Raw genomic sequence first — 13,405 nt, 5'->3', positions numbered from 1 at the left:
ATTTGCGTGTAACAGCGTCCAAACACAAAGGTTGCCTCTGCTATTTGATGACGTCAAATTTGAGGTCCTTTTGGCATTTCCAGACTGAAGATGGAGATTCAAAGATCCATCAATTCATGCATGTGCTGAAATTGTTAGATCAAGGGTAATAAGATCTCTGATAACCCTACTGGGTAAACACACTTCATGCCGCGCGATCTTAGCCATACATGAAAAGGAGGAATATGACTTCTCATAAGTCGTCCTTGAAGACCTTATAGCAATTTAACCTAAATAAAATGGGTAAAATTGGATCTGGGAGGTTGTACATACAAGGAACTTTTTCATTGCACTATTTCATTTGCATGTCACCACATTGGTACAGTATGTTGTACCAGAAAAGAACTTTAACCTAAATATTTACAGGTCTCTACACTGGAATTTTGAAATGCTTACGTATTTAATATTTACTTATTTCCTGATTTTTTTCTCGTTGCAGTCCGATGCCGAAGACCCAGACGTAAAAGTGAAGCTGGAATCGATGGATGATGGAAGCGAATCAAAGAAGTCTGATTTAACAGGAGGAAAGACCAAAGAGGAGGTAAAAGTCAGTGATGATAGTGTTGATAGTGTTGCTGTTAAAGAGGAGGTAAAAGTCAGTGATGATGGTGTTGCTATTAAGGAGGAGGTAAAGACGTGATAGTTGTTAATTTTGGTGGCTCAGATTGATTACCACTGAAGAGAGGAAAGGAGAGGAGGGTGCTGGTAAATAACATGCCCTCCTTTTTATTTTGCATATTTTCTCTTTCTCTCATCCTTTCATTGAATTGCCATTTTCAGTCCTCTATGTCATGTAAATTGTTACAGTACTTCATGGTTCCTTCTGGGTATATTTTATAAATATTTACGTACACTAAATATGTATGTGTGTGCCAAGCAGTTGGCATTAGCAAACATCAATCATTTGTAAATATGTAGCATTTGTCCACCTATATACATTTGCCAGAAATGTATTTATCATCAAACTGTTAAACCTTTTGAAGTAATTAGTTGTGGGAGGGTAAAGTAGAGGAAGGATATATTTGCCTCTGTATACTGTATGTGTTACATTCACATAATTTTTTTTCATTTACCAAAGCAGCAGTCATGAGGAGAGGTCTTATTAGCCCATAAGCTTACTCGTCTGCATTTTCTGCAATACGTTGATGGAATTAATATATAAGTAGTTTTCAATTTATAATATAATTACCTTCAGCAAATTCTGCCATACTGTAGTTTTGGTTATCTTAATAAGAATGCCACAAACTTAATCTTGTGTAAACTGTATGTTAATAGCTATTTTTATAGTTTTCTTCAATTTGCTATTCTGTTTAGTTAAAATTGCTAAAAGATTTATTTTATTATTTGTTTGGGTTTGCTACTTTGAACAAAGTGTAAGCCCTAATCTTATGTTTCCCCATCAGTTTAGGTACCTTCATTCATTTAAAAGAAGTTTCGTACAAATTTATGAGGTAGCTATTTGTGTGCAATTGGCTTTGTTTTAACAGCCAATCCTGAAAGAGAGCGTTTTTTTTCCCCTAGTACCAAGGTTTGTCTGTCATTAATTTTTTTTTTCACAAAAAAAGAAAATTTGCGTACTTATTTTGGATGGTAGTTACATAGGTGATGATGTCTTTACAAGGCCAGGAGGGTAATTTCTGTTTTTATTAGAGGAAGCTGAAAGCGAATTTGAGCAGTTTTGAGTTGATGGTGTTGGTAACCATGTGTAAGTCTTGAAATTAATTCAATTGGTGTCATCACATTTTTTTTAAGCATTTACTAGTTATGCAATTACACCAGACTTTCTTTGTTTCAGTTGTCATAGGGAATTTTTTTTATGTAGTTATAAACTATATTTTGGCCTACTCCCTGTGAAAAATAATTTTCTGATAAATAAACTGCCTAAATTTGGAAATAGGAGAGAACAATTTTCCAAGGCCTGGAATGCCAGTTTCTCGTAACTGGACTGTGGTTTGAAGGTGAAAGTACAAGTATGTTAGTACTGCAATGTGGAAGTGATTACATTTAAAAAAAAAAAAATTTTCAAGGTCTTTATTCTAATGTAGAGGGGCCATAGAATTAGGGAAGGTTAACTAATAGAAATGAGAACTGACTACTTAAGCTGCCATTTCAACAAATTGGAACCAGTTACAATTACTGAAGATTAATTAGGAAGTAAAATATAATAATCATTAGCTTTTGAAATTATTTTTTTTTAGAATTCAGTTATATTTCCTTGGAACATGAAAATTGAGCGACCAAAGAGAGTTGTTGATCTAGGAAATTGGAATACTGTACTGTATAAAGTTTAAATCATATAAGATTAGAAATTTTTCAAGTGTCGAGAAACCAAAAGACGAGTACAATTTGAAGTCGTGATTGAAATTTAAATACCAGACTATCTAAGACTCATAAGTTGTTGATTTCAGCAAATTTGGAAGAGGATTTGCAATTGAAGATTCCTGTAAATCCCAGCATAAAAGTAAGAAAACAGTTTGGTTGGTTGCTATAGTATTTTATAACATTTATTTTCAGACCAGAAAGTTGATTTTTGGTAGTTGGACAGAATTTTCGGCTCTGATTTTGGCATATAAAGTTTACATTCATACAATGGTTAGTTATTTAGGATTTTTATTTGTCCGTGTAGAATAATTTTGGTTAATGCAAGGGTATGAGGCATAAGGGGAAGCGCTGGCCTGCTCGTAGATAACGGCGAGTGTGGATGTTCAGGCGAGACCTTCATTGACTGTACTGGTGATACACGAGGTGAATAGCCAGAAAATTGCTGCTTGACCCCTGATTAGAAAGCAATGGCACAACAGGGCACTTCTCAGCCAACGACCAGTGAGTATCAGAGAAGGCTGAACGACGACTAGGGATAACGATGCCACAGGGGAATCATCTGCAGTTGTAGAATTTCCTGCTTTGTTCTCTGAAAAACTAGAAGAAAAGAGCAGGAAGGGGAATTTTGGATTTCGGGAAAGGAGATTTGGACGGTTTGCTCGCATGCGAAGCCAAGTTGTTTTGGGAGAACGATACTCTTATTTTTTTCATTACTGCCTCATAATTGCTCCTACTGAGATGGCAACCACTTGGGCACAACACGATACAAAGGAATAGGATCGATGTCTAAATGGCTTATATACATTCCACAGTGATGACCATACACATCTGGACAAGTCCTCATCACACATTCTTGCTTTACTCATACAGTTAACACAAAGGAAGGAAACTTCAAAGGCCAGATGCGCAATGTATGTCCAAACAGGACCTTAGCCAAAGTTACAGTGGTATGCCCAGTGCAAGCCAGCGCCTGTTCACCCAACGGACTGGCGGAGATAGGCTGCCAGATCCTTGATTAGTTTTCAGCAGCTGTCATAATTGTAGGGGCACTACATAAACTGTTGCCTTTTTTAACCCAAAATGTTTGTCTCAATGACGGTTTTGGTTTGAGTTGTCATATACACATAGTTGTCTCAAAAGCAAGTAGGGTTTTAAAGAGCTCTTCATTTCAATTCAAGTGGATGTAATGCAATTTCTACTTAATAGGGAGAATTGTGACTAACTGGTGAAAAAGTTTCTTTACTTCCTGAGAGGTGTCACCCTTTAAAAGTTTACAGTGTCTTCTACTTGAAGGGCAGTAATTGGGAAATAGTTATACTGCCTGCAGTATTCTCTACAAAAAGATTTACCACTGAATGAAAGAGAAATTTTATCAAACATCAGTCCCACAAATGAATGAAATGGTCAAATATTGCAGTGTAAAACTATCTTTTAATGTGAATTGTAATGCAATTAAATGCTATATAGTTTATTGCTGCAAACAAATATCAAATATGTATAATCCAAATATCTCTATGTATTGGAAACTTTGCACATAAACCACTCCAATAGCATCATATAGTACATCTTACGACCATGTACAGTACAAGAACAATGGCTGCCTTATGCCTTAAATATTGATATTTTATTTATGAATATCTTTCTGGTGTGGGATAGTCTGTTTATCTCTAGGTGGGAAAACTGTTTGCAGCACAGTACACAATTCATAAATTAAGTTGTTTTTCATAGAATACTATAATTTCATCTGCTGTTATGAATATTTAAGATGCACAATTGCAGAAGTCAGGTTTTCAGCAATTTTAGAAATGTCAGAGGAGAATTAGTTACAAAAAATTCTCTTGCTCAGCAAATTTGGTCCTTCATAGATTTTATAAAGCTTGTACATTATACTTATTGAATGGTGTTGGATCCTAGTCTCGTGTAGACAAAGGGACTTGAGGATACAGATGAAGCTGTTATTTTGTCTGAATCATATAAAAGATTCAAGTCAGTTATTGTGGATAAATCAAAGATTCAAGTCCGTTATTGTGGGTAAATCAAAGATTCAAGTGTTATTGTCGGTAAATCAATGATTCAAGTCTGTTATTGTGGGTAAATCAGATTCAAATCTGTTATGGTTAAAATAAAGATTCTCAAGAGAATTACATAACTGACATTTTTATAGACATTTTGTTCCTTGCGCTTCGAGATATTTCCCATATTAGGAGCAATATTGATGCCTTTTTTCCTACTTGAATTAGTTAGTTCCCCAGATTTTTTATTATTTTGAGCCCTCTTCCTGCTGGTGTATGGTACTCATGTTTAGTGCAGGGTTTCCAGTATTTTGAATAACCATTTATACATGCTGAATTCCAATCTGTTCAGATGAGAGAACTTATGGCTTTGTAGGTACTGTATTATTTAATTGAAATATTTGGAGAGACTATTAAAGTCTCTAGTAAGTATATCGCATCTGTCATTCGAGAAAATCTTATGAGAACAATTGTGGTTATTTATTTTTCAGTTTTATTTAGTCTTGACTGGGAAAGGCTGTTGAATACAGGCAATAAAATGTAGCAAAGCTATATATTATCACAAAAGAGAAATTTGGAATCATGATAAGAAAGTGTTGATCATGAAGGTAAGTAAATGTGTATATGGAAGAAATAACATGGTCATGTTTATCAGTATCACAGTAGCTAAAGACATCCTGGTGTTATCTTTATCATTATTCTAGCGTAAATTGTTTGGAATTTATTTATTCATTAGATGTTGTACATAGAGCACGTGTTTGCCATGGCTTCTTGGAAAAAAAAGTAGCAAAGTTCTAACACTGCTGGCCTTTGTTTATTTAAGATAGAAAAGAGACTTTTAGGTTTCTCGGAATGGTATGCTATAATGTAGAGAAGGTTTGCTGTCTACCTCCCCTCTTAACATATATTTTATCATTTAGTAAAACCCATAATGTTAAAAAAAAATGTTGCTAATCAATTCATCCGTTTCTTGGCATTAAGAATTATCAGTACGTTACATAGTGCTAACTCAATTACTTTTTACTTATATAACAACATAGTGTCTGGGATGTTCACACACTGTGTAAGCAACCAGTCTAACTCTGCATAGGCTTCATTGTACCACTTTATATATTAAAACTAGAATTCTTGTTTTTTGATAAAAAAAAAAAAAGTAGAAGTTGCAGTTTCTGTGACTTATCAGTGACTATAGATTTTTGAGAACTTATATAAAAAACATACAAAATTGTTTTTTTAAATATTTCAAAATTTCACTAAGGTGAGTTTTCTTATGTAGTTATGGAAATTATAGTTTTAGAAAATTTGCTCGATTGGTCCAATCTTATAATGTAGTTACAGTACCACCCTTAGCTGCTTATATCCAAAGTTCTGAAGCACCTTTTTTCTTTTGGTGTAAATACAGATACGGTATTTAATTAAGTTAGGTTTCCATATTTAGTTTCTCTCTCTATCTAAATAAGCTGTACTACTGTACATACCTATTGTAAATAAATGGACACAATATAAACCAGAATAAAGATTCTGTAAATCATGAATTGTAATGTGATTTATATCTCGGTAAATCTCTCTTCACACGTAACCTGTAATCTTGATAGATGATTATTACAAATATAGTAAAAAGCTGCAATGATTATGATAAAACACAAGATTAATTTTTTCAGTCGGTTATTTTTTTCTCAGATGAGTAGGTATCAAATTCTCATTTCAATGTCGAGGTGATTATTGATGAAGCTATCAGGTATTCAAGGAAACTGTGATCTCACATATAGTCAGTATTTGTAAGTTGAGCAATTAAGTTTGTATACCTTTTTATTTAATGACTTGGCCCTTGGTAATAGTTATTAGATGGTTTCACTTCGTAGCTGCATGTATGTCTCAAGGTTATATTATATATAGTTTCTGTATCTGAGCACAAAAGAAAAATCAGTTTCTTTACTTCTCATTTAATATACACAGGCAGATGTCAGCTGTAGAATCCTAACTAATATGTTTCAAGTTATTTCAAAGTCTTATTGACATGTTCAAAGCACACTTTTTACATCATCAGATGTGCTTGAAGTCTAAGGTCTATCCATAAAGAATCACTTTACTGAATTATTTGCCATATATCTTGTATCTTACTGAGTCCAGTCATTGACCTTATATGCTAGTTAATGTCTTGAATGTCAGTTGGCAGCTCTTATTTCCATAACTTAACGCATATAGGCACTGTTAAAAAGTAACTGCCAATCATCAAATACTTTGAATTATTTACGTTTTGAAATATATGGCATTGTTAGTCACTTTGTAACAGGTTGGCTCGAATTTTGTATAAAATGTTGGCAAATATATAAGTGAGTGTAGAATTTGTTTAATTGATCCTATCTTGATTGTGAATTTTAAATATGGCATTCTTGCCGAACTTTCATTTTCAAGTTTTATTGTCAAAGTTTAAAGTTTTACAGTTATGAATAATTTATAATTTTACTTTAAAGTAGCTTGAGTTCATAATAGGCCCGTTTGAATGTCTTCTGGAATATTTCCATATATTTACTTGAAATGCATTAGCATGAGCAGGTTTCATAAGAAATAGACATCAGAGTTTTGTTATAGTCAGATAGAACAAGACTACTTTGAAAAAGTACAGTACAGCTGTAACATATCTTTGCATTAAAATAGTTCACTTGGTCAACAATTTTCATATGCAGTACATAATACAAAAAATATCTTCCCTAAGTGGAATCAAGTGCAAATTTTTTTTAACAAATCTTTATTTATTTTAATTTACTTGTACAATATCTGTACAATATAGCTAGGTTCACTAGTTTTGAATAGGAATAGTTTAGCAAGTAAACAAAATAAATTTATTTCAGAGTATTTTAACTTGGGCAGTATAAAACTTTGAATATAAAAACCTAATTGTTGCACAAGGTTTATGAACGTCATCACAGGTTAGTTTTTATCACAAAGAATTTGAAAACTTGAAATCTCCATAAATAAGCAAACATTAATATGAAGCTGATATATTTTTTAAAAGAGCCATTATATTTGATGCGGATTGAATTTATAAGGTAGAAATGACCTTTGAGAACAAAAAGTATTGTTTCCTGACACTCAGAGTTTTTATACTAGGAAGTTAAAAGTCAATAAGTGGAGCAATATGAAGTTAGATAGGAAAAAAATCATACAGAATAGAAAAGTTATAATTTACTAAAATTATAAATCTGTTGTCTCGATGTTGCCAATACATGAAATATTGTGATATCTAAGTATGGTAATGGGGCCTAGTTTCAGGAAATTCTAAGTCATGAAGGGAGAGAAACATTGACATTTATAGCTTACTGTATGATTACTTATATTTGCATATCTTAGGGAGTTTTTAGTCTAAAATTAGAGCCAACCTTTTACCTTGACTGCCAATTGCCAAAGTTAGATTACAATAAATGACAAAACTTGGGAAGACATTCAAACTTTTATAGCACATTAAATTATAATTATTTTGAATATGGAACTGGGTATAAGGCTTATTAGCCTGACCTACTCTACATTTGTTCCAACACGAGGTACTTACCTCGAACTACTTTCTTTTACAAGATTTATTCTGTGCTTTGGTGAAGGTTGATTTCAAGATTGTACTGTATTATTGGCAAAAAAAAAAGTTCTAACTGTAAAAGATTATTATACGCTACTGGTATCATGTTTGTTATACTGTAGATATTTAGTTAGATTTGTAGTTTGAAATTTCTTATCTTCTCTTGGCACAACCCAGATTTTATGCTGTCTGTTCATGATTCACTGGTGATTTTACACTTGTTACTATTTGGATTGTGAGAACAGATTACTAAACTAAACACGTTTTAGATCACTAAAAGCAAAATTTTATTTTGAAGGGAAATTGTTGAGGCCCGATCGGTAACGTCTCTGCCTGGTGTTAACCAGTCGGGGGTTCGAGTCCCGCTCAGACTCGCTAGTGCCATTAGTGTCTGCAACCTTACCATCCTTGTGAGCTAAGGTTTGGGGGGGGGTTTGGGAGAGCCTATAGGTCTATCTGCTGAGTCATCTGCAGCCACTGCCTGGCCTTCCCTGGTCCTAGCTTGGGTGGAGAGGAGGCTTGGGTGCTGATCATATATATGGTCAGTCTCTAGGGCATTGTCCTGCTTACTAGGGCATTGTCCTGCTTACTAGGGCAATGTCACTGTCCCTTGCCTCTGCCATTCATGAGCTACCTTTAAACCTTTAAAAGATTGAAGTCGGTATGCATTTCAGAATGGCAACCCCTGCAGGCAGCTGTTGGGTTGCTTGTTACATAGATTATTCCATTAAATGGTATTTTGAATAAATTTACAGCTCCAATCATGTTTGGCAAGGTAAATTTTGACATGAATAATCTGTAATCTATGCAGAGTAAAGTAATAGTGAAGAGGTTTTGTGTCCTTTCAAATAATACATTACTATATTCTAATTATTCATTCCGGAAATCTTCAACAATAATATTTTTGCCATTTCAAGATCTAACTTTCAAGAACCCTAAATTTAAATTGCTTACTTCATTTAGATTGGGGATGATTTATCCATATTCCCAATACAATTCTGATAGTAAAAAAAAAATAAGTAAACTATAAGCTCAAATAAATCTTCACATTAGTTATCAGACCAAACTTTCTATGTTGTCATAGAAGAATCAATGGTAACAAAATTATATAGCTTTGCCTATTGTTCTACTATACATTTCTTGGCTGAAATATTAATAAAAATTAGATAAGTATTTTGTAATAAAAGATCATGTATTGAGCTTCCTACCTCCAGTCAGATGTTGACATAAGTCTTTAATTTAAAAAAAAAAATCAAAGCAGTCCTTCAAAAGTTAAATATTTCAACTTTGTGGTCCATTTTAGTATTCGCTAAGTTATATCCTAGTTATCCGTACACCTACTCAAGTTGATATGGATCTGACAAGTATATAGTTTTTCATGCAGTTTCTCGCTATTCACTACTGTCATCCTGGACATCAGTCTCATAAAGTGTCTCGTGCAGTACTTGTGATGAGAGCACTGCGACTTTAGTAGACAATTTTTTGTATTACAATATATGCAACCCTTCATATTTTATCTCCAGTATATGATCGCATCATACAGTATAATAAGTACTGTATATCTTGTGAATACCACGATCTCTAAATTGCAATAAGCTAAGCTCATCAAACAGTTGGTTATTGATTTTAGTCACCTAACTTCCTCCCTCTCTTATAGTAAAGATCTACAGCTATTTGTACAAGACTATGAGCTGAATGCTTAAGGAATTCATGTTGGATTTGGGTACTAAGGGCTTGAGAACCTACTTTTGTAATGCACCTAGACCATATGTAGGTGAACTTAATATACAGTATAGTACAGTATTCAAAACTTCTGATTAAAAAGCAATGGTAATTTATGATTGAAATTGATACTGTAATTTATTTAGTTGTTATTCGCTAATATTTATAGGTAACTTATTTTAAATGTATGCCGTTCATACATGTTATAAGATTTTTTGTTTTCGATGTGAATTATTTGGTATTGAAGTACGTTTTTGTTTTTTTTTGGCCGACTGGATACACAAAGTTTAACAACGGTCGCTGAGAATTCCCTTTCATTACTAATATTTTTTCATCCCCTATAGAGAATATAGTATGTAATTTATTCACATTTTTGTACAGAAAATTTAACGATTAGGTATTGCTAAGATCAAACTCCAAAACATCTGATTAAAAAAAATAGATAGAGTATACTGTATAAGAAAACTGCCATTTGTGTGCTAGTTAGCAATGTTAACTAGCTTAGCTGGAAACTTCCTTGATGGGCCATGCTTTGCTAGTGCAATAAGGCGCCTACTCTAACTTTAGTATGTGGATTTTCAGCTCTTTTTCTATATAATACTTTTAAATGTATGTTGGAGCGTATAGTTTTTGTATGTTGAAAGTTTGCTCTTACATGGATATTTTAATCATAGTTAAATATTTTGGTGCTCTTTTAGTTCCTGTACACTAGAAAAGTTTTTTCCTTTATATGACTTGCAGAAAGGGAAATTTTTATACTAAGTGCGTCTTTTATCTTGTCAAATACGTAAATTTTAGTTTATATAAACACCAATAAGGATTGACGTTTCACGGCTATTTAAAAACGCTATTGTTGATTATAACTTATAAACAATACTGTACCAAACATTAACTTAATTCATAAACACTGATAACGAGTTAGGTGTAACGATAGTCTTTTAGTTACTTATTTAAGTGTTTTAAGTTTTATATATTTGTAGAGTGCACATTCTCTCTTGCATGTATATGCTCTATAGCCTAATTTCTAGTAAATTTTGCTCAAAGTTAGATTTGTTTGACCCCTTTAGTTTGACTTATCTAGTTACTGTGATGGGCTGAGTCATAAATTTTTATAGCTAGCTCAGATTTCCTCCTGTCTATGAAATGAGATGTGGTTATTTTGATAAGGAAGTTATGTAAAATACACACCTATTTTTGGGGAGTAATTCTGAAATCAACATCTTGTTAATTCAAGGTACCGCCATAGTTCTCCAACATGTCACAGGTTTTTCTCACAAGACAAAGGACTGGAAAAAATATCAATTTGTGTGGACCCAAAAGTAACAGTTTTCAAATCTTAATGTACAACTCCCGTTATGCCCATTTTTACGTCCGCTTTTCAACCAGTTTTCTGTGTTTTTATGATTGCTTCTACTAGAAACAATTGAAATACAAAAAAACAAAACAAAAAAAAAATTCTTCATGTAAAGGTAATGTGGGTCATTGAGATGGAGTGACAATTTGAAATCCTCAGTCTTTTTGTTATCATATTGGCAAGTTGGCATTTTGTTGTGTTCATATTAATTTGTAGGATAGTAAAGATTTGGAAATGGTATTCAGTACATAGTTTTAAGAACAATTTGTCATATATAGTTTTTTTTAGTCTTTTGTAAAATGTAAAGAATAGATACTGATTAAACTAAAAAACATTTTCTGATCTTAAAATTAACCAACAAGTTTACATTTTTATTATAATTGGTAGGTTAAAGTTTATCAGCATTCGGACTAAATGTTGGCTTCAATTGTAGAATTCTTAATAATCAAAAATACCATTCGGAACAATTTACAATTGTATAAATCATAGATGCAAATAATAAAGGTATTTGTATTATAGCCGATAACTAGCTAATGTGCCTTTTTGATTAATTAGTAAAATCAGTTGGGCAGTGTTTTAATGATTCCAATTTCATGTTTCTAAGTTGGTGGCTCTATAGCCTGGAAAAATATGCATGATTAATATCTAAGATAGGTATTGGGGGTTATAAATGTCCAAAATCTTGGGAGAAGCTTTTAGGGTTGTATTTAAGAAGGAATTCCTTATTGTAGACCCAAGTAAGGGAAAAATTAAAATTGGATATTTTTCAGCGGATCAAAGGACAGCAGAAGAAAGGCAGGAAGTCTCGCAAAAAGTGTCAATTTGCCTCTTGCGATGTTAATATAAAGACTGGTGATCCTCACTCTATGTGTGTTGAACATGCTTCGTGTACCAAGGAGGGATTGTTCCATCCCTGTGGAATGTGTCTACCAGCTTTAAGGAAATGGAAACTTAAAAGGGACAAGGAGGTAAATTGAAAGGAAAACTGGTTGAAGTAATATTAGTTTGTACTTTTCCCTCCCTTCCCTATAGAGATAACAATGAGGATGTAATAATAAATATAATGCATGACCAAAATTGGATTTCCTCTGCATAAAATTTTGAAACATGGAAAATAATGTAGTTAGAACATTGTAGGGTTGTCCGACACATTTATGTAATTTTCTTTTCAGTCCTTTGCCTTGATTGAGAATCGTCTGCGACAAATGAAAGAGTTGAAAACGAATCATAATCCACGGGAAATATGGAAGAACAAGAGTGTAAAGGAACAGTGGAAGTTTCCTAATGTATACTTTAGAAAAAACAAAAAAGTTATTGGTGCCAAGAAACCTATTAAGAAAACACACAAATATCTAGATGGCGGGGGTATAGAGTGATTATCCTCCTCCCATACAAAGAACCGATCTCTGGAGAAAGATGCCTTTAATGACCATTTATTTGCAAAGGATATTTATTAGTACAGTAAAGGATTTAATAGTTTTTGTAATTTATTATAGAAGTTTACTGATATGGCAGATTTTATCAGCATACCTTTTACAGTTCAGTTTAATTCCACATTATAAATTAAAATTTAGAAATGCAGTATAGTTCCAATGCATATAAAATTCATCAGTATATTAAGGTATCTTGAAATAATGTGCAAAAGACGTAATGGTTTTTTTTACCTTTCGTTGTGTGAATGTTAGGTTATATGAATTTAAGAGAATCAAGTATTACTTTGTCGTTTAAATTATTAATAAAAAAGAAAGAATTTAGTACAATGTTTGATGACAGAATCCTATCATCTTGGGGAATGGGGATAATGAAATCTTGTACCTTTGGTATGACTGAATATACAATTGGGGAGACTTTATACTTACTGGTACAGTAGTTGAGAATAATTATTTATGGTAATGTATTTGATTATACAAAATGTTTGTGTAATTGGCATAAGGCAGAAAAATTGTTTTTTTTTTGGAAAACCATCCACACACCAAAACTATGATATGGTAGAGTTATTTATGAATTTTCCATTTATGACCTAAGTTCATTCCAAAATAAGAAATAATTATTTATTTTTAAAATCTATCCTTTGATTATGGGGAAAGGCAAAATTTGCAACTTACAGGGTTGTTGAAAATAGCTAGAACATCATATTAAATATCTACAGAAATATTTTCCTTTTCCAGGGTTCGAACATAACCATTATTTACATAAATACTTTCCTTTTTCAGGGTCAAACATGAAACCACCAAATTCTGTACCCTCTTTGTCTTGTGCACTTTTTTTGAGTATCCATCTGATTTTATTTCATATATATAATTTGTTTATTACTGTACAACCCATTAATCATAAGTATCCTCAAAATTATCCTTTTTAGCACACAGTCCCTTGCTAGTTGACCTT

The 13,405-nt window shown here is 32.7% G+C and overlaps 1 protein-coding gene across 2 annotated transcripts in view; it reads left to right on the top strand.

Annotated features, from left to right (window-relative positions):
• The window catches only part of LOC137655674 (lysine-specific demethylase 2A-like), a 108,682-nt gene that overhangs the window by 68,284 nt on the left and 26,993 nt on the right, over positions 1-13,405 (top strand). For both annotated transcript variants that reach the window (XM_068389628.1, XM_068389629.1), the window contains exon 15: positions 479-580. In XM_068389628.1, coding sequence (XP_068245729.1) covers positions 479-580 — 102 coding nt within the window. The remainder of the gene's footprint in view (positions 1-478; positions 581-13,405) is intronic.

The sequence above is a fragment of the Palaemon carinicauda genome, chromosome 16, assembly GCF_036898095.1.
Source record: "Palaemon carinicauda isolate YSFRI2023 chromosome 16, ASM3689809v2, whole genome shotgun sequence".
Taxonomy (NCBI): Eukaryota; Metazoa; Arthropoda; class Malacostraca; order Decapoda; family Palaemonidae; genus Palaemon; species Palaemon carinicauda.
This window is presented reverse-complemented; position numbering and strand designations above follow the sequence as displayed.